This window comes from Salmo trutta, chromosome 28, assembly GCF_901001165.1.
Source record: "Salmo trutta chromosome 28, fSalTru1.1, whole genome shotgun sequence".
Lineage (NCBI taxonomy): Eukaryota > Metazoa > Chordata > Actinopteri > Salmoniformes > Salmonidae > Salmo > Salmo trutta.
Window position 1 is genome coordinate 43400559 of NC_042984.1, and position 27288 is coordinate 43427846.

General features: G+C 44.9%; 1 protein-coding gene across 3 annotated transcripts; it reads left to right on the forward strand.

The window, feature by feature from the left end:
- The first annotated feature begins 1880 nt into the window (after window positions 1-1880).
- On the forward strand, window positions 1881-26938 carry LOC115166308 (protein TASOR). Of its 3 annotated transcripts, none has more exons than XM_029720192.1 (20): window positions 1881-2315; window positions 7391-7536; window positions 7789-7881; window positions 8092-8164; window positions 8923-9014; window positions 10319-10613; window positions 11139-11244; window positions 12833-12936; window positions 13400-13509; window positions 14009-14081; window positions 14197-14271; window positions 14422-15180; window positions 15558-15871; window positions 15988-17301; window positions 18002-18124; window positions 18539-18698; window positions 19895-20003; window positions 24413-24591; window positions 24755-24889; window positions 25085-26938. In XM_029720192.1, exons 1-20 carry the CDS (start codon window positions 2006-2008, stop codon window positions 26479-26481), a joined length of 5967 nt encoding a protein of 1988 aa, XP_029576052.1. In that variant the 5' UTR covers window positions 1881-2005; the 3' UTR covers window positions 26482-26938. The 3 variants fall into 3 exon arrangements, with proteins under 3 accessions (XP_029576052.1, XP_029576054.1, XP_029576053.1); XM_029720194.1 differs by having other exon boundaries at window positions 25088-26938; XM_029720193.1 differs by having other exon boundaries at window positions 15561-15871.
- Window positions 26939-27288: the final 350 nt, after the last annotated feature.

Genomic DNA, 27288 nt, shown 5'->3' on the forward strand with positions numbered 1-27288 from the left:
TTTGGTAAAAGACCAAGTCCATATTATGGCAAGAACAGCTCAAATAAGCAAAGAGAAACAATAGTCCATCATTACTTTAAGAGATGAAGGCCAACCAATACGGAACATTTCAAGAACTTTGAAAGTTTCTTCAAGTGCAGTCGTGAAAAACCATTAAGCGCTTTGATGAAACTTGCTCTCATGAGGACCGCCACAGGAAAGGAAGACCCAGAGTTACCTCTGCTGCGGAGGATAAGTTCATTAGTTACCAGCCTGAGAAATTGCAGCCTAAATAAATGCTTCACAGAGTTCAAGTAACAGACACATCTCAACATCAACTGTTCAGGGGAGACTGTGTGAAGCAGGCCTTCATGGTCAAATTGCTGCAAAGAAACCACTACTAAAGGACACCAATAATAAGAAGAGACTTGCTTGGGCCAAGAAACAAGTGGGCCAAGAAACAATAGACATTAGACCGGTGAAAATCTGTCCTTTGGTCTGATGAGTCTAAATTTGAGATATTGGGTTCCAACCGCCATGTACATGTGAGACGCAGAGTAGGTGAACGGATAATCTCTGCATGTGTGGTTCCCACCGTGAAGCATAGAGGAGGAGGTGATGGTGTGGGGGTGCTTTGCTGGTGACACTAAGTGATTTATATAGAATTCAAGGCACACTTAAGCAGCATGGCTACCACAGCATTCTGCAAGGATACACCATCCCGTCTGGTTTGTGCTTAGTGGCACTATCATTTGTTTTTCAACAGGACAAATGACCCAACACACCTCCAGGCTGTGTAAGGGCTATTTAACCAAGAAGGTGAGTGATGGAGTGCTGCATCAGATGACCTGGCCTCCACAATCACCTGACCTCAACCCAATTGAGATGGTTTGGGATGAGTTGGACCGCAGAGTGAAGGAAAAGCAGCCAACAAGTGCTCAGCATATGTGGGAACTCCTTCAAGACTGTTGGAAAAGCATTCCAGGTCAAGCTGGTTGAGAGAATGCAAAGAGTGTGCAAAGCTGTCAAGGCAAAGGGTGATTGCTTTGAAGAAACTAAAATATATCTAGATTTGTTTAACACTTTTTGTTACTACATGATTCCATGTGTTATTTCATAATTTTGATGTATTCACTAATATTCTACAATGTAGAAAATAGTAAAAATGAAGAAAAACCTTTGAATGAGTAGGTGTCCAAACTTTTGAGTGGTAAAAATATTTAATCCTTTTTTCACCCCTGTAATACTACTAGCCACTTAGCAATTTTATGAAGTTGTCTTTAGCATTCCCAGATACAGTAGTTTCCCAATCTCCCAACCACATACCTACCTACAAGCAATTTCAGGGTATGAATCAAGTTAGAGTAGCTGGCATGCCTGCTGGCAATGTACTGAATAAGACTCACATTCCTTTCAATCTTTTATCCAGATTTTAGCAGAGAAGCATATTTAGTTTTTCAAAAATAAACACCAATCAGGAATACAGACAGCTCAAGAGGTATGCTTAGATATGTAGAAAAATAAGACATTTTTTACTTAGAATTATGCATAATGATTATGGCTCTAGATTCCAGGAAAAACCTGTTTCAGGTGTTTGAAAAATACACAATTCTTCAATTTACAGGTGTGTGTGTGTGTGTGTGTGTGTGTGTGTGTGTGTGTGTGGGGGGGGGGCACCTCCAGCCATCCTCACATACTTTACGCCCCCTCAGATTTGTGGGGTGCATGACGCCCTGGTCATACTCATATGCAGAGTCCCGTTATGAGAGTCAGGTGACCTACGATTGTCCACAAAGGTAGACGTTCAGCCAGCAGCTGTCTCAGAGAAAGTTATTTGACTTAACGGCCTGTAGGAGGCGCGGCTTTTCTTGAACGTAAACAGAGTGACGACAGCGCTTTGCAGTGGTGGAGAAGAAGGCATACGTCATTCACAATGGCGGAGACAGGGTGAGGAGGAGAGTGTGTTAGTGAAGCGGCGCAGTAACCAACTACATTGCCCGCGAAAGACGCTCACGGTGGCTGAAAAATGGCCCTGAACTCCAAAGTGGAGAGAAAAACGGACATACAGTGTCTGAAGACCGACGAGCTCGACGTGGAGAGCGGCGATAACAAGAAAAATTCGTGGTCAGCCGCCATCTCGGCCACATCCAACCAAAATGGCGATCAGACTGGATGTGAAGACCGTATAATGCTGGAACAAGAAGCATCTGAGCGGCGGAGGAGCGGGCATACGGACACAAGAAGCTCCAATAATTCACCGCTACCCGGCCAGAGACCGGCTGAACAGTTGCCAAGGAGAAATTTTCAGATCCCGAGGAAGATTAAGGAACGGAAAGGTTGTGCCCTTTCTCTACTATTTCCAACAGAGGCTGCCTTGTGTCATAATTCAAGTGCAGCGTGTTGCAAACCCGCGTTCCCTACCGGCTGAATTTAGATGATTGGCATGGTTAAATGTGATCCATCTGCAGAGGGTAGCTAGTTTATTGCGCGCAAACCTCGTTATTGCCTTTGTTAACGTAATACCGGTTCCCGTACTCTCGGTCAGCATTGCAGGTAAGTTTCGGTCCAGGCACCAGGAGGGAAGGACGTGAAGAGACGCAGCCCATCTTGCCTGATTAATCAGGCTGATAAGGGAGGGACTATACAGATACTCCTGGTGCCCAACATGGATGACGTATGTCGCGCAGCGAGAGTTGAGTGGGGACGAACGGATTCGGTTCAGTCGGTCTTAATGAGCCCTTGTGGATAGAAACTTCAGCGAGAATTTGAGACTTATCTGCCAGAGGTGGGACTTCGAGTGTTCAGAATCATTCCGTTTTTGTCAGAGTATTTGAAATAAATAAAAGAAAACGGATTATAAAGGGAAAATCCAAACTATTTTTTATTTTTTTACGTTAGTCCATTGTTGATACAGTCCCAACTTGTTTTGCATATCTGCAGTCAGGTTTTCAAGATATTTGACTTTCAAGAAGCAAAGTGCCACTTTAGAAGTTTGGTGAAAATCACTAAAATAAATGTGCTTTAGCTGTTACCCTGGCCACACCATCTAGCTCAGGGATGGGCAACTTTTTAAATGTTTTTTATTTATTTAACAAATTCTTATTTACAAAGACTGCCTGCCAGGGAACAGTGGCTTAACTGCCTTGTTCAGGGGCAGAACAACATTTTTTTAAATCTTGTCAGCTCTGGGATTTGATCCAGCAACCTTTCGGTTACTGGCCGAATGCTCTAACCACTGGGCTACCTGGGGATAGGGCTACTCAATTCATCATGAGGGGTCATAGTGGCTCATGGGTCTGTACCCACACATGCAATCAGAGCTGTTCCTAGCCTTTTGTTGGGCCCCTCCTTCACCCACCATGCGAGCAAAACATTTACAGAGATTATTATTTTTTTTTTTACATTTTAGAGTTAATTTATTGCAATTCTACACATTTTGACATGGGGTGTGGCGAAAATGTACTTTTGAAGAAAGTTTGCTGCAATTCTACACCACAACATTTTTGGACTAATTTTATGGGGTGGAGAGAATGATTGTCAGTTTTAAAGCACATTTCTGGCAATTCTACAGATTTTGCCATAGGGTGGGAGAGTGACTAACAAAATCAATGGGGGCCTGCGGTCAGAATTCAACCATTATTACTACACGTTTAGATAGCTGGCTAGACTAACTTACCAATCTAAAAACATTTTTGCTGACCTGGACTATTTGATTGACATAAGAGAAACTGCTGATGCACAACCAAATTTTGAAAATGCACCTTGTGTATTCTACTATTTTAACTCTCAACAGTAATATAAGACCCCGACTCCTAATTTATAAATAAATAAAAAAAATTGGAGTTCCCCATCCCTGATTTAGCTACTTTCCACTCCTTACTGCAGGACAGCAGTGCCCGGCAAGCGGGTGCAAACTCTCCCCATTTGACGGTGACATCCAGATGGTTACTATAAATATTACAAGTTATTTCTCATGTAGGCTGCTATCCCACTATAAATAAAATCAAGTGGGATGGAAGAAATTGGCCACTAGCTACCACAAGTGATGCAGCAGGCACTGCATCTCAGTGCTAGAGGCGTCACTACAGACCCTAGCTGTATCACAACCGGCCGTGATTGGGAGTCCCATAGGGCGGCACACAATTGGCCCAGCATCGTCTGGGTTAGGGGTTGGCCGTCATTGTAAATAAGAATTTGTTCTTAACTGACTTGCCTAGTTAAATAAAGGTTAAATAAAAATAAATTATACAGCTGCCCAGTGGGAAGCAACAGTGAGAATTGCACTTCGATACAACACTGTTTGCACTGTCATTCACACCGGCTTTCTGTAACGTTAGCTAATTGGCATGTCACGGTGACATCCAGATGGTGACCAATACTACAAGTTATTTCTCCCTCACCCATCGAAATAAACTTCACTTTCTTTGACAAGTTTTAACTAGCGCCATGCTGCTGTGGTTGCCAGTTAGCCAGCATAAACTATAGCTGGAAAGGGCTCATCAGGACGACCGATTGAACCGAATCCATTTGTCTCCACGTGACTCTCAGCTGTGCAGCATACGTCATCAATTTTGGCACTAGGCGTGTCCGTATAGCCTCTCCCGACTGATACAATGGAGAACGTGCATAAAGATGGCAGAATTCCAATATGTCATTGTTTTAGTACTATCTACTGAGTTTTTAAACTATGGCGTGCGATTATGGTTCAATGTGCCAATAAATCTGCACAGTCTACTTTTTAGATTTTCAAATTGAAACTAAAATTGTAATCATGTATACTCTGCTAATGACCATACAAAAAAAGAGTAACTGAGAACTTAGCAAAACAAGGAATTTGTGATAAATGCCGTCTTTGAGCACTTCCGCTATTGAATTGGTATACAGTCTGAAACAGGAGTGCAAAATCGTGGAAATGTTCCTTACAAGCCAGCATGTTTAATCAAATTAAACTGGTTGTCTGTGCGGTTGGTCCTTCAGCTGGACATGCAAAACCATGTAAACATTCTGTCTTGTAAGGAACATTTCCATGATTTTGCACTCCTATGTTTCAGGCTATATACCAATTTAATTCTGTATCACAGTCTGATTAATCAGCCAACTTCCCATCAAGCCTCCATATTCCTTGGGTCTACACAGAGGCTGATGTGGAGAGTGAAATTAGTTTTGATGATGGTATTCAGCCGAGGACCTAATTTGAAGGCTTTTTGGTGGAAAATGACTATAGTGGTGAAGTCCACTCGGTTGCACAAACACCACACCCATCTAGACTGGTTACCATGGCCCTTCAGTGAAGCTTCAAAGATAGTCAGCCGTCGTCCCTTATCTTCACACATTTGATACAGATTATGGAAGACAAGTCCAGACTTTAATTTTATTCCCGTGCTCACTCGAAATAGTGAACCCATTGGTAATCCAGGAGTGTAGCCAGACTAGCAATCTAGGCTAGTTCATTCTTCAGATGGGTTACTGTGCTGTTATTGGCTTTTACATCAACTTTTTCAGTTCGGCTGGCGCTTAGCTGAACCGAACAAATGTGCTTGCGCACTCCTTTAAAATACCTTCGCTTGAAAAAATGCAATAGTACTGTTTGTCCATTTTAGAGACGCCCTAGCCAAAATGGTCAGAATTAGTTTAAGATATCTCAAGAAATCTCATTAATTCTGAGCTGTTTGCCAAGGAGATCTTAGTCGCGCAATTTTATATCTAACAAAGATGTTTGGTTCAGTATTTCTCAATGAAAAAATGAGCATGAGAACGAGTCGTCTCTCGTTGAATGACAACAGACTTTATTTAAGAATCCCTACTGTTGACCAATCACCGACAAAGGGGCGGAAACTTCGGCTTGCCTCCAGAAAAAAAGTTTTTAAAAAAAATAACAAAAACGTCACAAAATGTTGTCATAATATATACACAAACCGTTTCGCCTGGGGAGCATGCGGACGCCTTTAGACTACTACTATGCAATGGACACAACCATGGGCATTGGAAGCCTGTTTTGTCATGGGTCCAGTGCTTCGATTGTCATCGGAAAGAATTCTAGCTATGCAATGGTGCCCGCTATATTCACAGGTTGTATGTGTTTGGTTTTGTAGTTGTGGAGATGCAGAATTATGATGGCACAGCCTGCAACGTTCATACAAGTTGCTCTCATGGGCATTTAGCTACATGAAATCTCATTTTGTGTTAGATCTAGAATCTAGCCTATTGCTTGATGGGTATGTCCCATGCATTAGGTGACTGTAAATAGCCAATTAACCAATTTTCAGAATGCATATGCTAGTTTTAGATGTTCCAGTTTCTTAGTGTGATGCCAGCTCTGTTGGAAAATAGACTGGTGGATGAAACTTGTTTGAAAATATTTCATCATCATCATAATTGAGCACAAAGTACATTGAGAGAACTTGGGCATTTTTGCATAACTATTGAATATAGGGTGGTAGGGTCATTTGGTGATCTGATGAAGTAGCATTAGATGAAGATAGGGAATTGCTATTGGTAGTGGTCCGCATTACAGTGCAGCCCCATCCTATCACTCTTAACAATGGCAACCATTTGGGAAAGTGAAGCTCTTTAGTGTACTAACCATCTTGTATAGTTGGGGTATGTCTGTTGATGTTTTGATATGTTGTCTATCATACTGACCTCATGCTCTGTGAACATCTGAGTTGTGGTCAATTCAATGTCCATTGGACATGGGACATTCCTCATAGCAATGACATTCCATTTTAGAATAGGACGGAATGAATTGACCTCAACTCTGGATCCCAAATGCCATTTCTTATGTCCCCAATTCATATATTATTTGCCCAATACTATTTTCCATACCTGGCAATTTATTAAACCTTTCATCAAATTGTATTTGTCACATGCTTCGTAAACAACAGGTGTAGACACTGAAATGCCTACATATGAGTCTTTTACCAACAAAGAATTAAAGATGAAATAGAAATAGTGACACAAGGAATACTGTAAAAACACAACGAATAACAACAAGCAAAAACATACATGGCTATATACTGGGAGTACCAGTACTGAGTCGATATGGAGGAGTACGAGGTTATTGAGGTACATATAGGTAGGAAGGAAGTAACAAGGCAACGGGATAGATGGACTGAGCTGTAGCAGCAGCGTATGTGGTGGGTGTGAAAGTGCGTGTGGCGTCAGTATGCATGTGTGCGCATGTTATATGTGTGTGGTGTCATTGTAAGGAAATGGAGTTCATCCTGATTATGCTGTAAGTCTGCCCTTTAAACACACTTACTAATCCCTTTTGACAGTTTAAACTGACCAGATACCCAGAAAATAGCCTATTGAGTGCTTAAAAGTAACAATGCATGCAAATGAACAATGTCATCCTATTCTATGTTGTGCCAATCACATCCCAGATACTAATCCACTGTTTCTCTCCTAGGCCTGTACCAGTTTCTGCCCCCTGACTCCCGGGAGTTTGAGGGCCTTGTGAAGATTCTGTCCTCCTCCTACCTGGATGTATCGTCCAGAGGGACATTCTCCTACAGCAAGGCCAGGCTTATTCACAATGAGCTGCTGGAAAAAGAGGTAGCATCAGCAAGCCCCCCCCAGTTAGCCTCTGGCTGTTCTCAATGTCAAGATGTTATTTGAAGTTTAGCAACAGCTCCACTTCCTAATGTTCAAACAAAACACATTACCCACTGCTTATATTGTCCCCAGACTGGCCTAAAATACTAATTGATCATTTAGCACGACCAATGACAAATACGTACTTCATACCTCATTCACCCACCCACACATCTTTTCTCATGCTGCCATGTTTTCCTGTGTGTGTGCCAGTTCATTGAGAAGAGGAGGGAGCTAAAGCAGGAGGGGCGTACAGACCCAGAGCTGGTGGAGTCCTACTGCTTCATGTTCCCAGACAAGTCTAAGGTGAGCCTGAGGGCCTGCCTGCCTCACCAGGGGGTGTGGTACAGCTCATTGATTTACTACTCTGATCTGATGTTGCTGCTACAGTGAAGTCTGGATCTTTGGATTATGCATTAGGTCTACAATCTGAGTTTTGCTGCTTTACTCCTGGTTTTCCTTTGAAACCATTTTTCTTTCTTTTTTGACTTATAATTTGTGAATTACTTTTTCCAGCTCCCGTCGATTTGTGAGAAGGGTCTGTCCGTGGGACACTCCAGGATCACTGCACTCGGAAATCCAGCAATGGGTGAGTGTGTGTGGGTGTGTGTGCGCCTGTGTACTTACTACCAAATGTCATGCATTATGTTGTTTTTAGGGAGAGTTTGCAAATGTCAAATTTGTGCTGTTCACCTTCTAAGGATTGGACTCGGGAAGGATAGCTTTTCTCGCTAATGCGTTTATCTAACTGTTAGATGTTTTTGGGCCTGGTGTATGTCAGTTTACATGTACGTCATTTAGCAGACGTTCTTATCCAGAGCGACTTACAAATTGGTGCATTCACCTTATGATATCCAGTGGAACAACCACTTTACAATAGTGCATCTAAATCTTTTAAGGGGGGGGGGGGGTTAGAAGGATTACTTTATCCTATCCCAGGTATTCCTTAAAGAGGTGGGGTTTCAGGTGTCTCCGGAAGGTGGTGATTGACTCCGCTGTCCTGGCGTCGTGAAGTTGATCTGCTTTTGAACAAGTTTAATGTTTAATGACTTTTTAATTGATGAAAAGCTGTATGCCTCAGCACAGTAAGGGCGGTTTTGTCCACTGATGGACAGCTTAGCATTTCTACCAGATACAGCTACATGAGAAGATACCCAATACATGACCTAGCAACAGCTGAGTATTGTGGAAATATTTATTACAATACATAAACTACGCTGCCTCAAACCTCAGTCATAAAATATTAGCCCACACATAGAATTAGATTTGCCAAAAGTTAAAGTTGTCTATGAATTGTTTTTGTCTCATTAGTTTGTGCTTGACATTACTTTTGTTTTGTCATTTCAGGTGTTTATCTGTCCAAATTCTCTGATTTGCTTCAAATGAACCCGTTTGAAGCAGGCACCTGTGGAGACATTGTTGTATTTAAAGTCATGAGGGTAAATAAATGTCCTATCTAACTCATTATGGACACAACTGAAACTACATGTATATTATGAATACCTAGAAAATAGTTGTTTACATTGCTACAGCCTAGCGTTGAGTGCAACCAACATTAGGGATGCAAACTAGTCACCTTTTGGCGAAATTCGCCGTTTTGAATCCAAAATAGGTGACCTATGTGGTTCGTGTAGATCCGATGGGAAACGTTTTTTTGGGGGGGGGCTTTGGATCACTATTAACTGGTATATAGTGACTCCATGCCGTTCCTCAAGTTATAACATGTTAGTTGCTTACTGGACCCTGGCAATCTGTGTGAAATGTTAACTAGCTAACAAACTAACCACTATCTGTGAACTGATTTTTTTCCGTCTAATGTGGTTCATTTTCAGAATGAGAGAATTAGGTGAAAATTATGAGTTGCTTGTTAAACAAGTTGATTCAGGTATGAAGTGTAGCTGGAGCTGGGCCTGGCTTAAGCTGGATGCCACCATAGAGGTGAAAGGAACACCACACACGTTCCCTCTTCTTCAATACAGTGGATAAAAAGGGGTATTCCAGGTGTACTCTGCCTGAAAGAGATCAATTATGTCAACAAAGGGTTTCATGCTCTGCTGGCACATTATAGAGCAGATGTATGTCCACAGGCAGAAAGTGTACAATGTAATAATGTGCAGTGTCGCCCAAAAATATTGCTTTTGTTGTGTTGAACTTGACAGTAACACTTGTGAGTGAGGGTGGATTATTACATGTTTTTACTCAGTGAACATTATTTTTGCACACATGTAGCCTTGTGCACTTGATCAATGTCTACTATAGAGGCCACTATAATAGAGCTAAAATAGAATGCCTGTTTGGTTCATTCTATTTCTACTTTAAGATGTTTTCCCCCCCGCAGTGCAGTATTTAGATGTGTGTGGTGACAGGCGTTCTATTATAAAGGCTGTCATGGCTAACTGCAATATTAGTGTATTGTTCTTTCTCAAGACTTGAGTGTCATGTGCAGTAAAGTCTAGGCAACAAATAACATTGGATTGCTTTCTTCACATTTTATTGCTGTGAGTTAGGTTCACATTAACCACTTTTTATTTTACACACAGAGACTGATGATGTAGATCATATTATTTGTTTAATTAGTTAAAACCTGCATTTCCCCCTAGCAGGGATTTTTTGCATGTTTCAATGCAAAAGAAAGTGTCACCTTTTTGGGCCCTCACCAGTTTGCATCCCTGCAACATATACCAGCCTGTATACCACACCAGTTTAAATGATCTGTAACCCAGTAAGTGTGTTTGTCCCTCAGGGCCGGCTGAAGAGCATCTTTGAGAACATGCCTAAGAGTGTCCTGGACCCCACGCCCAAGTTTGACTGTCATGTCTCTAAGAACGCCACACGGGTCACTTCCCTGCTGTCATACAGGGCCTTTGAGCTCACGCAGCAGTATTTCTATGAGTTTGCTTTTGATGAGATCAAGTCTCGGCCCAGGCATGTGTGTCCATACGCTGTGGTGTCCTTCCAGTACAAAGGCAAGGAGTCTGCTGCTGCACCTATGGCTGCACGCAGGTTCAACAGCACTGTCTGTGAAGGAGGAAGCAGAAGTACGCTCCCATTTCCTTTTTTACATTATCTCTCTGCTTTATTGTGTTTGTACTGAAGGATTTAGTAATTGTAGAGGTGAAAGTATTGTACCACTACCATCTACAGTACTAAATCCATGTGTATGTATAGTGCGTATGTTATTGTGTGTGTGTATGCATGTGTGGGGTGGCAGGTAGCCTAGTGGTTTGAGCGTTGGACTAGTAACCGAAAGGTTGCGACATCGAATCCCCGAGCTGACAAGGTTAAAATCTGCCGTTCTGCCCCTGAACAAGGCAGTTAACCCACTGTTCCTAGGCTGTCATTAAAAATAGGAATTTGTTCTTAACTGACCTGCCTAGTTAAATAAAAAATCAAAATCTGTGCCAATGTTTGTGTTGAAGTAGGTATTGTAGCATGTAGTTTGATAGCTAGCTTGTATGTTGGCTGACTATGTCCATATTTAACCTGTGACTGGGGCCATTGTTTCTATTGCAAATGTAAAGTGTTTTGAATGCACTTTAAATAAAGTTTGATTTGCCTGTTAGGGTGGAGTAGCTACACTGTGTGGAGTGGGTCGCTGGTGAACAAGGGACAGGAGTTGTGCCAGGTGTGTCTGCGCTCCTCTACACGCCATTTCCTCCCTTTCAAACTGTGAGTACCCCTTTATTATCTATACACATATTTATTTCTATAACTAAAACATGGCTGTCAGTTGTAATTCATAGTTAACCTCTCTAGTACATGTGGGACGAACTCGTCCCACCTACGTAACAGCCACTGAAATCCAGTGGCGCGATTTTTGAATCGTTAGAAATGCTATAACTTCAATTTCTCAAACATATGACTATTTCACAGCTATTTAAAGACAAGAATCTCGTTAATCTAACCCCACTGTCCGATTTCAAAAAGGCTTTACAACAAAAGCAAAACATTAGATTATGTTAGCAGAGTACCCAGCCAGAAATAATCACACAGCCATTTTTCAAGCTAGCATATCATGTCACATAAACCCAAACCACAGCTAAATGCAGCACTAACCTTTTATAATCTTCATCAGATGACACACCTAGGACATTGTGTTATACAATACATGCATGTCTGTTCAATCAAGTTCATATTTATATCAAAAACCAGCTTTTTACATTAGCATGTGACGTTCAGAAAAAGCATAACCACCGCAAACTTCCGGTGAATTTACTAACAGTTTGCTAAATTACTCACGATAAACGTTCACAAAAAGCATAACAATTATTTTAAGAATTATAGATACATTACCCCTCTATGCACTCGATATGTCCGATTTTAAAATAGCTTTTCGGATGAAGCACATTTTGCAATAATCTAAGTACATAGCCCGGCATTACAGGGCTAGCTATTTAGATACCCACCCAGGTCAGCATCCACCAAAATCACATTTCCTATAAGAAAGATGTTCTTACCTTGCTTGTTCTTCATCAGAATACACTGCCAGGACTTCTACTTCAATAACAAATGTTGGTTTGGTCCCAAATAATCCATCGTTATGTTCCAACAGCGACGTTTTGTTCGTGAGTTCTAGAATGCTTTTTCGCGGTGTCGCGCATGGCGCATTGGCGTGTCAAAAATGTCTAAATATTCCATTACCGTACTTCGAAGCATGTCAACCGCTGTTTAAAACCAATTTTTATGCCATTTATGTCATAGAGAAGTGTTAATATTCCGACCGGGAGTATGCATTGAGCCTAAACAGCCGAATAAAATTTCTCCTCAGAAGCGACTCATGCACGCGCATCATTGAAAGGTCCTCCGAGCATCCACTTACAAAAGGCGATAATATATTTCAACCTGAGGTTCCCTCGTAAACCTTCAGTTATTTCGCGGGCTCTGAGAGCCTATTGGAGCCCTGGGAATTGTCACGTTACAGCTAAGATCCTTACTTTTCAATAAAAAGAGGTAAGACGCACGACTCCTTGTCAGACAGGGTACTTCCTGCTTGAAGCCTTGTCAGGTTTTTGCCTGCCATAGGAGTTCTGTTATACTCACAGACACCATTCAAACAGTTTTAGAAAATTCAGAGTGTTTTCTATCCAAACCTGAACAATAATATGCATATTCTAGCTTCTGAGTTGGTGTAGGAGGCCGTTAAAAATGGGAACATATTTTTTCCAAAATTCTCAATACTGCCCCCTATACCAAACAGGTTAATAAACATTAAGTTATATAATAAGTAGATTAACGGGTGTGTGTGTTCCATTTGCAGAGCGGAGAAGTTGGAGATGAGTATGGGGATGCAGCTGGACCAGGTGAAGAGGAAGATTCCCTCTGTTCTGTTTTCCTGGGACACCTACAGCGGAACACGAGAAGGTCAGAAACACTCCCCACCGCTATAGCCTTACTCCTAGTCTGGCTCATCTATTCTCTGACGAAGACAGCAGTACATAGGCATAGAACAGGGGTGTCAAACAAATTTTGCCCCTGGGGCCTCATTTGGTCTTCAACGAGGTTCAGAGAGGCCACACTGAAAATATATATTTCCTTCCCATCAACATAAACAAAATGTCCTCTGTCCATTGTTTTTGGAATTTTTGATGCTCCCTGAATGTCTAGCTTTCATTTCGGTGATTATTAGCGAGCTGGACCATTATCATATCTGCACAGTTTCGATTTGGTTTGAGTCATTGTTTGACACCCCTGCTATAGAATTGCAACAACAACACTGAATCTGACTAACAACAATGTAGGAACTGTCACCTGGAATCTTGAAATCACTGTGTAGGTGTTTTTTTGTTTTGCTTTTTACCAAAGTGTGTGTGTGTGTGTGTTTCAGTGCTAAAGTGTGGGATGTACTGCAGCCTGTTTGAGGTGGTGGATGGGAAGGGAAAAGCAAGCACCAGCACTTTATCAGGACTAATACACAAACTGGAGAGAGAAAGGATGGTGAGTCACTCCCTGACTGTCCCGCTGGAGGATGTTTAATCAAGATAGATAATACAAAATTGTATATTTACAATTCACTGAAATGTACCTTGCATCAGCAAAAATCCTTAACAGGACATAAAAGTAACAATTGACAATGTACAAACACATATAAGGATTGGGGACTGTGCAGGGGACTACAAGTGATTAAAAAACAGCACGTCACAGTTTAATGGTTACACATCAAGACTAGAAAAGGAGTGGGGAGGGGGATGCGGGGTGGATCATATTGTCATACAGTACATCCTCACAGTCTTCCATTTGGTCCCCCATGACGTTTGAAATGTGGAGCAGCTAAATTGTTCAATTCCCTAGAAGGGGCGCTGTCATTTGTTCCCCATATGTTTTTAATTGGTAGAGCTAATGGGAATCAGGTAATTCCAATGCCGTAATGTTAAGTCAAGAATAGTGTTTGTTTAGATGTAGTGAATGTTAACGTCTCCTTTCCTCCCCTGTGTAGGTGCTAGTGAAGCCTTTATTTGATAAAGGCTTTCTCTTCCTCTTGTCATCTACTCAGATGGTCAATCCCAAGGGTACGTCTTGTCTATCTCTTATCACGTCTCTTTCGTTCTCACCTCTCATTTCTCAACTTATCTGACATGTTGTTTATGTGGGTTATTACTGAGGAGGTTGTTTTGTGTATTCTAGAACGACATGGTCGGTTTGAAAAGAGCCTGCAGGCACTGTTTATCTTTCAGGAGTCCAGGGGAGTCATTAAGTACAGTAAGTATTCTAAAATATCCTTCTTCAAACCACAGTTGCAGCTTATTTTTCCTTGATATGTGATTTCTAGTAAGAGCCTTTTATGTGCACCTTATGCACTTTTAACCACTACCTCCATTGACCATGTCCCTGCTGTCATTCTTCCCCCAGAGCAGGAGCCCCTGTCATCTGAGCCTCAGCCCCCCCTCTTGGTCTCCATGGAACCATTCATCCCAGCCCTGCACTACGCCCTGCTCAAGATGCGCTCCACCCCCGACATCAAGCACCTTAGCACCGGGGTGGAGCGCCAGGCCCTAGACTACCTGACCAGGAGGGACAGTGTCAGGGCCTTCCTTGTCCCAGAGTACCAACAGAACCTGGACGAGAGGGGCAGCATGCACCCCGCGCCCCGTCCCAAATCCAACATGGAGGGTCTGCTACGCTCCTACCTGCATGGCCCCTCCTCGGCTTACGTCCTCCCCATGGTCAAGGCCAGGGACATGATGGACAGGATCAACCAGCCCCCGTCTGCCCCGGCACCCACCACCACGGACTACAGCCCTGTGTCAGACTGGGGGGGCTCAGGAGGGTCGGACAGACCAGAGAGACCAGAGAGCAGTAGGAGGAGAGGGGGGCCTTCCCAGGCCCATTCTAACGGGGCTGCAGCAGGGACAGGGGCCCCTCCCCAGAGGTCCAGGTTAGCCCAGAGTGAGTATGATAAGGAAAAGATGAAACAGCTTCTGAAGCTGATCCAGCTGCATAAGAAGGCTCTTGTGAAGGAGCCAGGGGGGAATGAGAGGGCCGAGGGGGGTGATGATGGGTCCTGGGAGGGCCCCCATGTCCTGAAGAGAAAACTAGAGGAGGACGAATCAGGAGCCATGTATAAATATTTACGGGGAGCCCACTTCAGCAACGGAGAGCCCAGTAGAGGTGAGCCTGTGACGAGTCTTTGTGTGAGAGAGCGGGATGGTGTTGCAAAATATTGTATGAGAGAATGAATGAGTGAGTTGGTGTGGGAGAGAGTGATAGGTGGGTGTCGGTGTATGCAAGACTGAAGAATAAGGGAAAGAACAAGTGTGGGAGGGAGACATAAGTTTGGTAGGGCAAGTTATAATAGTGTTTTAACATTTATACGCCAACCAAAGAGAAAATATTGATTTCAGGGTCTGTTTTAACAATTAAATCTAGGCCTATATAGTCAATAATATCCTTTCTAACCTTTCCGTGTGTGCACTGTAGAAGCCTACCTTATAAGCCTGGTAAGTGAGGCTACATCCATCCTAACCAAACTGTCTCCGTCCTCCCAGTAGCCCAGGGGGAGGAGGAGCAGGAGGGGGAGGGTGGGAACTACAACCTGGCAGCAGTAATGGAGAGTATGGGGATCTACAACACCGACCTGATGGACAGGGGCAACTCCTCTCAGGCCTCCTCGGCCAACGAGACCCAGCGCCTGCTCAAGATCCTGCTCTCCACCCTCAACAAGGCCATGGCCCAGGGTGCTGCCGCCACCGACCTGCCCGACCACGGGGAGCCCACCACGGGCACGGCCAGCATGGAGAAGCCCCTGGCTGGAGCGCCGTACGCAGGGCGAGTGGAGCAGGCCCGACAGGACTACCTGGAGGTGAGATGTTTGTGAGAAAAAATTAAGTACGGACTCAGACAATTGGAATGTACTGAATCCTCTGGTGTTGTGATGGAGTATTGTGACTAACCGTGGTGGTGGTGTTGTTTGTTTAGGAGCAGACGGTGTGCAGTCTGGCCAGCCTCTTCAGCCCCAGCTCTCCAGGAGAACAACATCACACCTCAGAAAACACACCACTCACCTTGGAGCTGGCCTCTCACACAGACAAACCTTTCCCCTTCCTTGATGCTCTGACTGACGGCCACCTGGAGCAGAGGAGAGGTCTGGAGGGGGGTGAGAGAGGTCAGAGTGGTGACTCCCTTGAGTGGGAGACTGTTACGAGGGAAGCCTCTATAGAGAAGGTAGCCAGGGGGGCTTCCTTGGAGAGGGCTCTGAGGGGAGCCTCTCTGGAAAGGGACAAGGTTCTTAGAGGAGCCTCCCTGGAAAGTGAGAGGGTAGCAAGGGGCACCTCCCTAGAGAGGAACAGCAGGGTGGAGAGGCCAGCCAGGCCATCCAGCACTCTGGACACCATCATTAGCCAGGAGCTCCACTGCCTCTCCAACTCCATCCAGGGCCTCATGGAGACCCAGAGGATCTACTACAACTCCCAACTGTCCCCACGGCTGCCCCAGCGCCTCGCCTGGCAGCCCAACAGCTCTTTCTCAGACTTTGTGGCACCCTATGTCGTGTCTGTCCCTGTCCAGGGCCACGTCAACACCCTGTGTGAGAGGATGGGCCAACTGGTGCCCCAACCCCGCCACACTGACTCCGCTAACGCACATGGGGCTCGGTCTACCCTCTGTGCTCCCCCCACAACTGTGCCACCCCCTCCATATGCTCTCGCCCCTGCCCCTCCCATGCCCTCTCTCCCTCCACCTCCTCATCACATCCACCTCACCCCTAACCCTCTCCCTTCCCCACCCCATTCCCTCACTTCCATCCCTCCCCTTCCCCCCATCCCTCACCTTCCACCCCCAACTGCCCTCGTCCACCTCCCTGACCCTGTACCCATCACGTCCCCCATCCCCAAAACCAAAGCACAGCCCCCTCAGGATAAGAGCGCCTCTTCCTCCCAGAGCCGGCGGAAACTTGGCACGGTCAAACAGCCACACAAGAACCTCTCCGCAGCACAGAAGCCCTCCACGAAGAGGAAGTTTGAGCCATCTGCCTCAGAGTGTGAGATCTACTCCCCTTCCCAGGCCACCATGGGCTCCCCAGAATGCACCCCCACCCGGCCTAAACAAGCCCCTCTCACAGCCCCCTCTCCCCTGACCCCGGCCTCAGCCGCTGGACTACTGATAGGCCAGCTGAAGCCTGAGGTGTTCAGCAGCCTGGTGGAGATCTTCAAGGATGTGCAGAAGAACACGGTCAAGTTCTACATCCACTCTGGAGATAAGGAGGAGGAGAGTGACATCTGTGTGGAGATCAAGGTACTGTAGGCCTCACTTATGATTAGCACCCATGTTGTCAATGTTTGCCCACAGATGAACTCCTTCTCACCAATGATTGAGCTAACGCTTCACCAATACCTTTATCCAAAGTTTCTCTGTCACAGGCGCTGAATTGTCCACTGTAAATATCGCAGATTAGCATTTTTCATCATGAATGTTGTTCTGGGGCAGCTCTGCAGAGTGGCTACTTGCTGGCACAGCTAGTCATAAAATCAACTTTTAAACCTAACCTTAACCACACCGCTAACCCTAATGCCTAACCCTAACCTTAAATTAAGACCAAAAAGTGAATTTTTACAATATAGCCAATTTAGACTGCAGATGGCCCATCTAGCGGAAATCGCTAAATTCTGCCTTCAGGACAAGACTCGTCCCAATAAATGTCAACCTGCGTCATTATCTGCATTGTGAATGGTCACTCAGTGGCTTACTTTTCAGAGTTCCCTCATGTTGTTGATCTACAAACATCATTAAAATAACTTTCTCTGGAAGACGAGTCACACTTCATTGTATTCTCCTTGTTTTACTGCAGAACACTACTGCCATTAAAAAAACTGTTTACAATATTGCACGACTCCTCATTCCCTTATCTTCACCATGTCAATTTGGTTTTGTGATGTGTGTCGATGTCTTTGATCCTGTTCTAAACCCCTTCTTTCTGTCTCTCTCCCTGTGACAGGAGTATTTGATGAGCCTGGGTAACACAGAGTGTAACCCCCAGACATTCCTGGAGAAAAACAGCAATCTGGATAAACTGCTCATCATCATTCAGAACGAGGACATCTCTTCCCACGTTAACAGGGTAACATCATCATTATCGGCTGGCTGACTGCCTGACCCGTTGACTGACTTACTGATTGACTGGCTGGCTGCTAGGATGAGTCATCATCGCCACTGCACCAGACAGAATGTCTGTCCAGAGAGAATTCTCATTAGCCCCCCAGAAAAGATCTGAAATAATGAAATTGGACCTGTGGAATAGAATTTTATATCCAACAAAAAAACATGGATGCAGCACAGAGATAAACATAGTGTCATTAATTGAATATCTAGACAGAGCTGGAAGACATACTCCTCTCGGCAACTAGTCTGACCATGGTCATTACCTCTGTTTCACACAAATGTACATTTCAATGTTAAGTGTTGAGGATGAATTTAAAGCTGTATGTATGTGTGTCTTATTTAATGATTTATTCTGAACCATTCCCCCTGTCAGATCCCAGCCCTGGTGTCGTTGAAGAAGCTGTCCATGGTGAGCTTTGCTGGAGTGGACAGTCTAGACGATGTGAAGAACCACACCTACAACGAGCTCTTTGTCTCTGGAGGATTCATCGTATCTGACGAGTTTGTCCTCAACCCAGACTTCATAACGCACGGTGAGACGCCTAAATTGGTCTCCGCAAATCTCCTCAACAGTCATTGTGATGTGTGGGATCCACGTGTGAATATCTTGAGTTTTCGGTCACCGGTCCTTTCCATGAAGTTGGATAAATGCCATCGTTACAGATGATTTTGAAATAACATGCAGCTATACTGTATAAACTCAGCAAAAAAATAAACGTCTCTTTTTCAGGACCCTGTCTTTCAAAGATCATTTGGATTTTTACGAATTACTTCACAGATCTTCATTGTAAATTAACATGCACCTGTGGAACGGTCCTTAAGACACTTACAGCTTACAGACAGTAGGCAATTAAGGTCACAGTTATGAAAACTTAGGACACTAAAGAGGCCTTTCTACTGACTCTGAAAAACACCAAAAGAAAGATGCCCAGGGTCCCTGCTCATCTGCGTGAACGTGCCTTAGGCATGCTGCAAGGAGGCATGAGGACTGCAGATGTGGCCAGGGCAATAAGTTGCGATGTCCGTACTTTGAGACGCCTAAGACAGCGCTACAGGGAGACAGGACGGACAGCTGATCGTCCTCGCAATGGCAGACCACGTGTAACAACACCTGCACAGGATCGGTCCATCCGAACATCACACCTGCGGGACAGGTACAGGATGGCAACAACAACTGCCCAAGTTACACCAGTAACGCACAATCCCTCCATCAGTGCTCAGACTGTCCGCAATAGTCTGAGAGAAGCTGGACTGAGGGCTTGTAGGCCTGTTGTAAGGCAGGTCCTCACCAGACATCACCAGACATCACCGGCAACAACGTCGCCTATGGACACAAACCCACCGTCGCTGGACCAGACAGGACTGGCAAAAAGTGCTCTTCACTGACGAGTCGCGGTTTTGTCTCAGTTGACGTTGAGAGGACGTTTATTTTTTGTTGTTGCTGAGTTTACTCATTAGAAACAGTATTTGGTCAGTTTTTTTCCCGTTATAATTCCATTGTTGCTTTATGTACCATGCAGCTGTCATTACATTCTGGTTAGTAAAGTGTTCATAGATTGACTACATAGCAGAAGGGCATAAGCCATGTGTTTTTTTTTTGGAGGTGAAAGACTGAACTCTCATGACAGGTCATTTATGTGGGGGGGGGGGGTCAGTACGAGTATAAAGTGTTGTGTGTTAATGTGTTCCCCGTGCAGATCTGTAATGTGTTATTGTGTTTCCTGTGCAGACCGGTTGCAGGCATTCCTGGGGTTCCTAGAGGAACAGAGCTCTCCAGAGAACCCCTGGCAGTGGAAGATCCACTGTAAGTCCCAGAAGAAACTCAAAGAGCTGGGCAGGTCAGTAATTACCCTCCACCATTCAGCATGGCCGTCTACATAGACCTATGTCAAGCCATTCAGTAACATCGTCCAGCTCATACAAAGACTGGTAAGAAAGTCTATCAACCAATAAGGAACGTCTCTGGGAGGTTCAAAGTAGTAATAGTGGTGACGTTTATAAGGCTGAGAAACAATAAAAAAACATTATAAAACATAGGACATGATATCATGCTCTCATCAATCATTTTTCTTTTTTTTTGTCTTATGTATTTAGATTTTTTTAGTATTTATTTTATTTAGTTAACCTTTTTTTAACTAGTTAACTAATTCTTATTTACAATGACGGCCTATCAAAAGGCCTCCTGCGGGCACGGGTGCTGGGATTTAAAAAATAATTATAATTTTTTTTATATAGGACAAAACACACCACGACAAGAGGGACAACACTACATAAAGAGAGACCAAGGCAGCAACACATGACAACAAAATGTTAGCAACACAACATGGCAGCAGCACAAAACATGGTACAAACATTATTGGGCACAGACAACAGCACACAGGGCAAGAAGATAGAGACAACAATACATCACGCAATGCAGCCACAACTGTCAGTAAGAGTGTCCATGAATGAGTCTTTGAATGAAGAGCTTGAGATAAAACTGTCCAGTTTGAGTGTGTGTTGCAGCTTGTTCCAGTAGCTAGCTGCAACGAACTGAAAATACAAGCGACCCAGGGATGTGTGTGCTTTGGGGACCTTTAACAGGGACTCCCGAGTGGCGCAGCGGTCTAAGCCACTGCATCTCAGTGCTTGAGGCGTCACTACAGACACCCTGGTTCAATTCCAGGCTGTATCCCAGCCGGCCGTGATTGGGAGTCCCATAGGGTGGCGCACAATTGGCACAGCATCGTCCTGGTTTAGCCGGTGTAGGCCGTCATTGTAAATAAGAATTTGTTCTTAACTGACTTGTCTAGATTAAAAAAAGGTTAAATAAATAAAATAAATACTAAAAAAATCTAAATACATAAGACCAAAAAAATGAAAAAGTTATTGATGAGAGCATGATATCATGTCCTATGTTTCATGTTTATTTTTTATTGTTTTCTTGTTTCTCGAAATTGTTGCAACCCCTATTACTAGCCTGTTCAATCTCTCTTTCGTATCGTCTGAGATTCACAAAGATTGGAAAGCAGCTGTGGTCATCCCCCTCTTCAAAGGGGGAGACACTCTAGACCCAAACTGTTATAGACCTATATCCATCCTGCCCTGCCTTCTAAAATCTTCGAAAGTCAAGTTAACAAACAGATCACCGACCATTTCGAATCCCACCGTACCTTCTCCGCTATGCAATCTGGTTTCAGAGCTGATCACGGGTGCACCTCAGCCACGCTCAAGGTCCTTAACGATATCATAACCGCCATTGATACAAGACAATACTGTGCAGCCGTCTTCATCGACCTGGCCAAGACTTTCGACTCTGTCAATCACCGCACTCTTATCGGCAGACTCAATAGCCTTGGCTTCTCAAATGACTGCCTCAGATAGATTTCAGTGTGTCAAATCGGAGGGCCTGTTATCCGGACCTCTGGCAGTCTCTATGGGGGTGCCACAGGGTTCAATTCTTGGGCCGACTCTTTTCTCTGTATATATCAATGATGTCGCTCTTGCTGCTGGTGATTCTCTGATCCACCTCTACGCAGACGACACCATTCTGTATACATCTGGCCCTTCTTTTGACACTGTGCCAACAAACCTCCAAACGAGCTTCAATGCCATACAACACTCCTTCCGAGGCCTCCAACTGCTTTTAAATGCAAGTAAAACTAAGTGCATGCTCTTCAACCGATTGCTGCCCGCACCGTCCAGCCCGACTAGCATCACTACTCTGGACGGTTCTGACTTAGAATATGTGGACAACTACAAATACCTAGGTGTCTGGTTAGACTGTAAACTGTCCTTCCAGACTCACATTAAGCATCTCCAATCCAAAATTAAATCTAGAATCGGCTTCCTATTTCGCAACAAAGCCTCCTTCACTCATGCTGCCAAAAACATACCCTTGTAAAACGGACTATCCTACCGATCCTTGACTTTGGCGATGTCATTTACAACATAGCCTCCAACACTCCACTTAGCAAATTGGATGTAGTCTATCACAGTGCCATCGGTTTTGTTACTAAAGCCCCAAATACTACCCACAACTCCGATCTGTACGCGCTCGTTGGCTGGCCCTCGCTACATATTGGTCGCCAAACCCACTGGCTCCAGGTCATCTATAAGTCTATGCTAGGTATTGCCCCCGCCATATCTCAGCTCACTGGTCACCATAGCAACACTCACCCGTAGCACGCGCTCCAGCAGATATATTTCACTGGTCATCCCCAAAGCCAACACTTCCTTTGGCGATCTTTCCTTCCTGTTCTCTGCTACCAATGACTGGAACGAATTGCAAAAATCACTGAAGCTGGAGTCTCTAACTTTAAGCATCAGCTGTCAGAGCAGCTTAACGATCACTGTACCTGTACACAGCCAATCTATAAATAGCCCACCCAACTACCTCATCCCCATATTATTACTTACTCTCTTGCTCTTCTACCTCCCAGTATCTCTACTTGCACATCTATCACTCCAGTGTTAATGCTAAATTGTAATTATTTCACCTCTATGGCCTATTTATTGCCTACCTCCATACTCTTCTACATTTGCTTACAATGTACATAGATTAAAAAAAAAAATGTTGATTGTGTTACTGACTATGTTTATTTATGGGTAACTCTTGTGTTGTTTTTGTCGCACTGCTTTGCTTTATCTTGGGCCGGTTGCATTTGTAAATGAGAACTTGTTCTCAACTGGCCTACCTAGTTAAATAAAGGTGATTCTCTGATCCACCTCTACGCAGACGACACCATTCTATATACATCTGGCCCCTCTTTGGACACTGTGCTAACAAACCTCAGAAAACGAACTTCAACGCCATACAACATTCCTTCCGTGGCCTCCAACTGCTCTTAAATGCTAGTAAAACTAAGTTCATGCTCTTCAACCGATTGCTGCCCGCACCCTCCCGCCCGACAAGCATCACTAAACTGGACTGTTCTGACCTAGAATATGTGGACAACTACAAATACCTAGGTGTCTGGTTAGACTGTAAACTCTCCTTCCAAACTCACATTAAGCATCTCCAATCCAAAATTAAATCTAGAAACGGCTTCCTATTTCGCAACAAAGCCTCCTTCACTCATGCTGCCAAACATACCCTCGTAAAACTGACTATCCTACCGATCCTTGACTTCGGCGATGTCATTTACAAAATAGCCCCCCCCCCCCCCCCCCGACACTCTACTCAGCAAACTGGATGTAGTCTATCACAGCACCATCTGGTGTCACCAAAGCCCCATATACTACCTACCACTGCGACCTGTATGCTCTCGCTGGCTGGCCCTAACTACATGTTCGTCGCCAAACCCACTGGCTCCAGGTCATCTATAAGTCTTCGCTAGGTAAAGCCCCGCCTTATCTCAGCTCACTGGTCACCATAGCAACACCCACCTGTAGCACGCGCTCCAGCAGGTATAATTCATATTTCACTGGTCATCCCCAAAGCCAACACTTCCGCTGGCCGCTTTTCCTTCCTGTTCTCTGCTGCTTACTACTGGAACAAATTGCATAAAAATAAATCACTGAAGCTGGAGTCTTACATCTCCCTCTCTAACTTTAAGCATCCGCTGTCAGAGCAGCTTACCGATCACTGTACCTGTACACAGCCCATCTCTAAATAGCCCACCCAACTACCTCATCCCCATATTATTACTTACCCTCTTGCTCTTCTACCTCCCAGTATCTCTACTTGCACATCTATCACTCCAGTGTTAATGCTAAATTGTAATTATTTCGCCTCTGGCCTATTTATTGCCTACCTCTCTACTCTTTTACATTTGCACACACTGTACATAGATTTTTTTATATTGTGTTATTGACTGTACGTTTGTTTATGTGTAACTCTGTGTTGTTTGATTTTGTCGCACTGCTTTGCTTTATCTTGGCCAGGTCACAGTTGTAAATGAGAACTTGGAACTCTGGTTAAATAAAGGTGAAATAAAAAAAAATGAGGGCTGCAGTAGATGAGGGGTTTATAAATAAGCATCTACCAGTGGGTCTTGCGATAGGGAAATATAGAGATGACCAGTTTACAGAGGAGTATAGAGTGCAGTGATGTGTCCTATAAGGAGCATTGGGGGCAAATCTGATGGCCGAATGGTAAACATCATCTAGCTGCTCGAGAGCACCCTTACCTGCCGATCTATAAATTACGTCTCCATAATCTAGCATGGGTAGGATGGTCATCTGAATCAGGGTTAGTTTGGCAGCTGGGGTGAAAGAGGAGCGATTACGACAGACAGACATCCCCACCCCCTCTCTCCTCTCATAGGTTGAACAGTGATGCCATGGATCTTCTGAACCTGCTGACAGCCTATCAGAAGAAGCACCTGGTGGAGTTCCTGCCTTACCACGAGTGTGACGCCCAATCACGTCAGGCCCCTGATCTAGACTGCCTGGTCAAGCTCCAGGCTAACCACACCCAGCACCGCCACATCATCTTCCTCACAGGTATCACCACCATCATCATTTTCACAACATTATCATTTATCATCCTCTTCCTCACTCACTGCTTTGAGAATATCTCTCTGTAAGGCATTTTTCAGTTTTTTGTGTAAATCAGAATATTTACTTTTTCAGTTGAGCACCCCTCTTTTGTTGTTTGCCCCTAAAGAGAGGCGGTTTGAGATGTTCCTGCAGTACTCCAGGAACGGCATAGTGATCGCGAACATCGATGACATCATGACAAGTTTTCACAGTCTAATTGGCTGCAGCGATCTGAACGAGCTGCCCACACCGCCCTCTACTGGTGGGTATCATGAACAATGACTTCACAATTCAAATGCATAATTCTTTGTGATGGCAAGATATTTGTGAACAAAATTTTCAAAAACGTGTGGCCAAATGTGAAATATTTTACTTGAATGTATCTATAACCTTTTCTTTCTCTTCCCCTCGTCTCCCCTCTCCTCTCACTTTTTCTCCCCCTCTACTCCTCTCTCAGTAGTGCATGACGAGTGTGTAGAAGAGGAAGATATGTCACTGGACTCTGATGGCGACACCCAAAACCAGGTTATCGCCAAGCCCCCTGCCCAAAGCCAGGAGGGGCGAACAGGAGGGGGCATGGGGGACTCAACCCAGCAGCCCCCCTTACCTGAGTCAGACGATTTCCGCCCCCCTCTTCCCGACCAGCTCAACACCCCCGGCCGACACACACCCTCCTCCCTCTCTTACTCCAGCGGCACCGCCAACCTGTCCGACTTCGCTGCTCTCAAATCAGCCATCTCCCAGTTCAAAGCCTCTAACCAGGTTGGGAGGGCAGGCTTGGCGGACGTAGGCAGCACTTCGCCAGGAGCGTTTGCTGTCAACCCCCACCAGAGCTTCCTGTGTCCCTCCACCCAGTGGGCATCCTACTCTGGCTCCTCCGGCTACACGGCCTCCCCGGCCTACCCCGCCTCACCCTGCAGCAGCAACCAAGAACAGGACTACAGACACCCAGCCACAGCACCTACTACAGCCCCAGGCTCCACTCTCACCACAGGGCCTCTGACCAGCCAGGCCCCCCTCACCCTATCAGACATCCCCCAGCCTCCCCTTCCACCACATCTCATGTTGGGTGGGGCTCTGTCTCAGTCATTTAGGCTGCCTGGCTCTGATACTGGAGCAGCAGGGGTTGGTGTTGGAGCATCCTTCTCTATAGCCAGCAGTACTAGCATTCTGTCAAGCACAACCATAGAGGTCTCTTCCTTTTCTCCATCCACTGCACTTACATACTCAGACCCTGCTGTTGCCTCCTTAGGCCTGGGCTATTCTCAGAGCGAAATGGCCCAGCTCGGCTACCCGGAAGGGGTAGGCTCCAGCACTAATGGGACCCCCACCCAGCAGGGGGACAGGACACTCAGTGGGCCCGGGGAGAGCCTATGGGGGATAGGAGGTGGAACCCCTAACAGCCAGGGAGGGGCCACGCCTGGCTCTGTTTCACACAGCGGTCTCACCCAAAGCGGGGAGAGGGAGAGGACAGGCACCCCTGGTGGCAGTACCCCTGGAAGTCAGGGGGGCCGGACTCCAGTGAACAGTGTAGAAAGCCTTGGAGCGGGCATGGCTATTGCCTCTGTAGCCACCAGGGGGTGCTCAATAGCTAGGCCAATGCTGCCAATCCTTGGAGGTACTGGAGGTAGTCGTGGCGGTGTGGCCAGTGTACTTCCACTCAGCTGTATAGGTGCCATGCCTGGACAGATGGATGGGGGTATGGAACGCGGGAGCATGGTTCCCAGGGGAATGGGTCCCGGATCGTTAGGGGAGTGCCGAGGTAGAGGAGCCCTACCGGGACGCCCCTGGCCCAGGCCAGGTGGACAAGATTACTACTCAGATTACACATACTCACACAAATACTCCCCCTGAACAGACGATCATAATTAAAGAGGGGGGGGTAATGGGCACACCACACTGGTAGAGTTGAATGTACATATTTACTTGTCATAAACACATTGAATTGATACTGGACAGAAGGATCCTGTTTTTTTTACAAATAAACTTGATACAGGCAGTGCCGAGTGTCGTTACTGTCATGTATAAACGTACGCTCTTTACATGTGAGCCTTTTTAGACCCCTGTTCCAACCACTGTATTTATAATTGCCAAGAAATGTAATGGCCTTCCACGCTTTTCGGTTTTGTTTTATTTTTTGTTCTTTTCGGTTTTAGAACGGTTTCTGAACAAGGGGGAAGAGACAGGCTATTTTTTTTTAAGAAAAAAAACATAAGTGAAAGGCACTCACTTTTCACTGTTGGTTTTCTTTTTTACATCCTTGGTTGTTCAAAGAAAAATATCTATTAAAATAAACATGTTTCAAATCATATGTCGCTTTGATAACTATTAGCATAATCATGATGACTAGCAATCTAAAAGCCACAGCTGTCACCACCTGTCTTTTTGTTTCTGCACACCTGGAGATCAAACCTTTAGGTTCATGATGAGCTAATTGTCCTGGCAGCTTTTTGGACATATGAGGGTTAGTCTGTCATGGAGGTGTTATAAGCCAATCGATGGGAGCTACAAATCTATACTAACAATTTGGTATGTAGGTTTAAGAACCTCCAATAATCTGAATGACATCTCTTATTGGTCTAATGGAGTCTAGCAACAGCCGGGTTCAGAAGTATAGCAATAGTAGGCCCATCAAAATAAATGGGACTTTGATAAGGTTGA

What these genes read in the sequence shown, in the direction of transcription:
- LOC115166308 (XM_029720192.1), top strand. Translation starts at nt 2,006, where the DNA reads ATGGCCCTGAACTCCAAAGTGGAGAGAAAAACGGACATACAGTGTCTG. An exon ending in GAAGATTAAGGAACGGAAAG is followed by an intron (nt 2,316 to 7,390) that starts GTTGTGCCCTTT and finishes TTTCTCTCCTAG; the next exon opens with GCCTGTACCAGTTTCTGCCC. An exon ending in AAACTCAAAGAGCTGGGCAG is followed by an intron (nt 20,004 to 24,412) that starts GTCAGTAATTAC and finishes CTCCTCTCATAG; the next exon opens with GTTGAACAGTGATGCCATGG.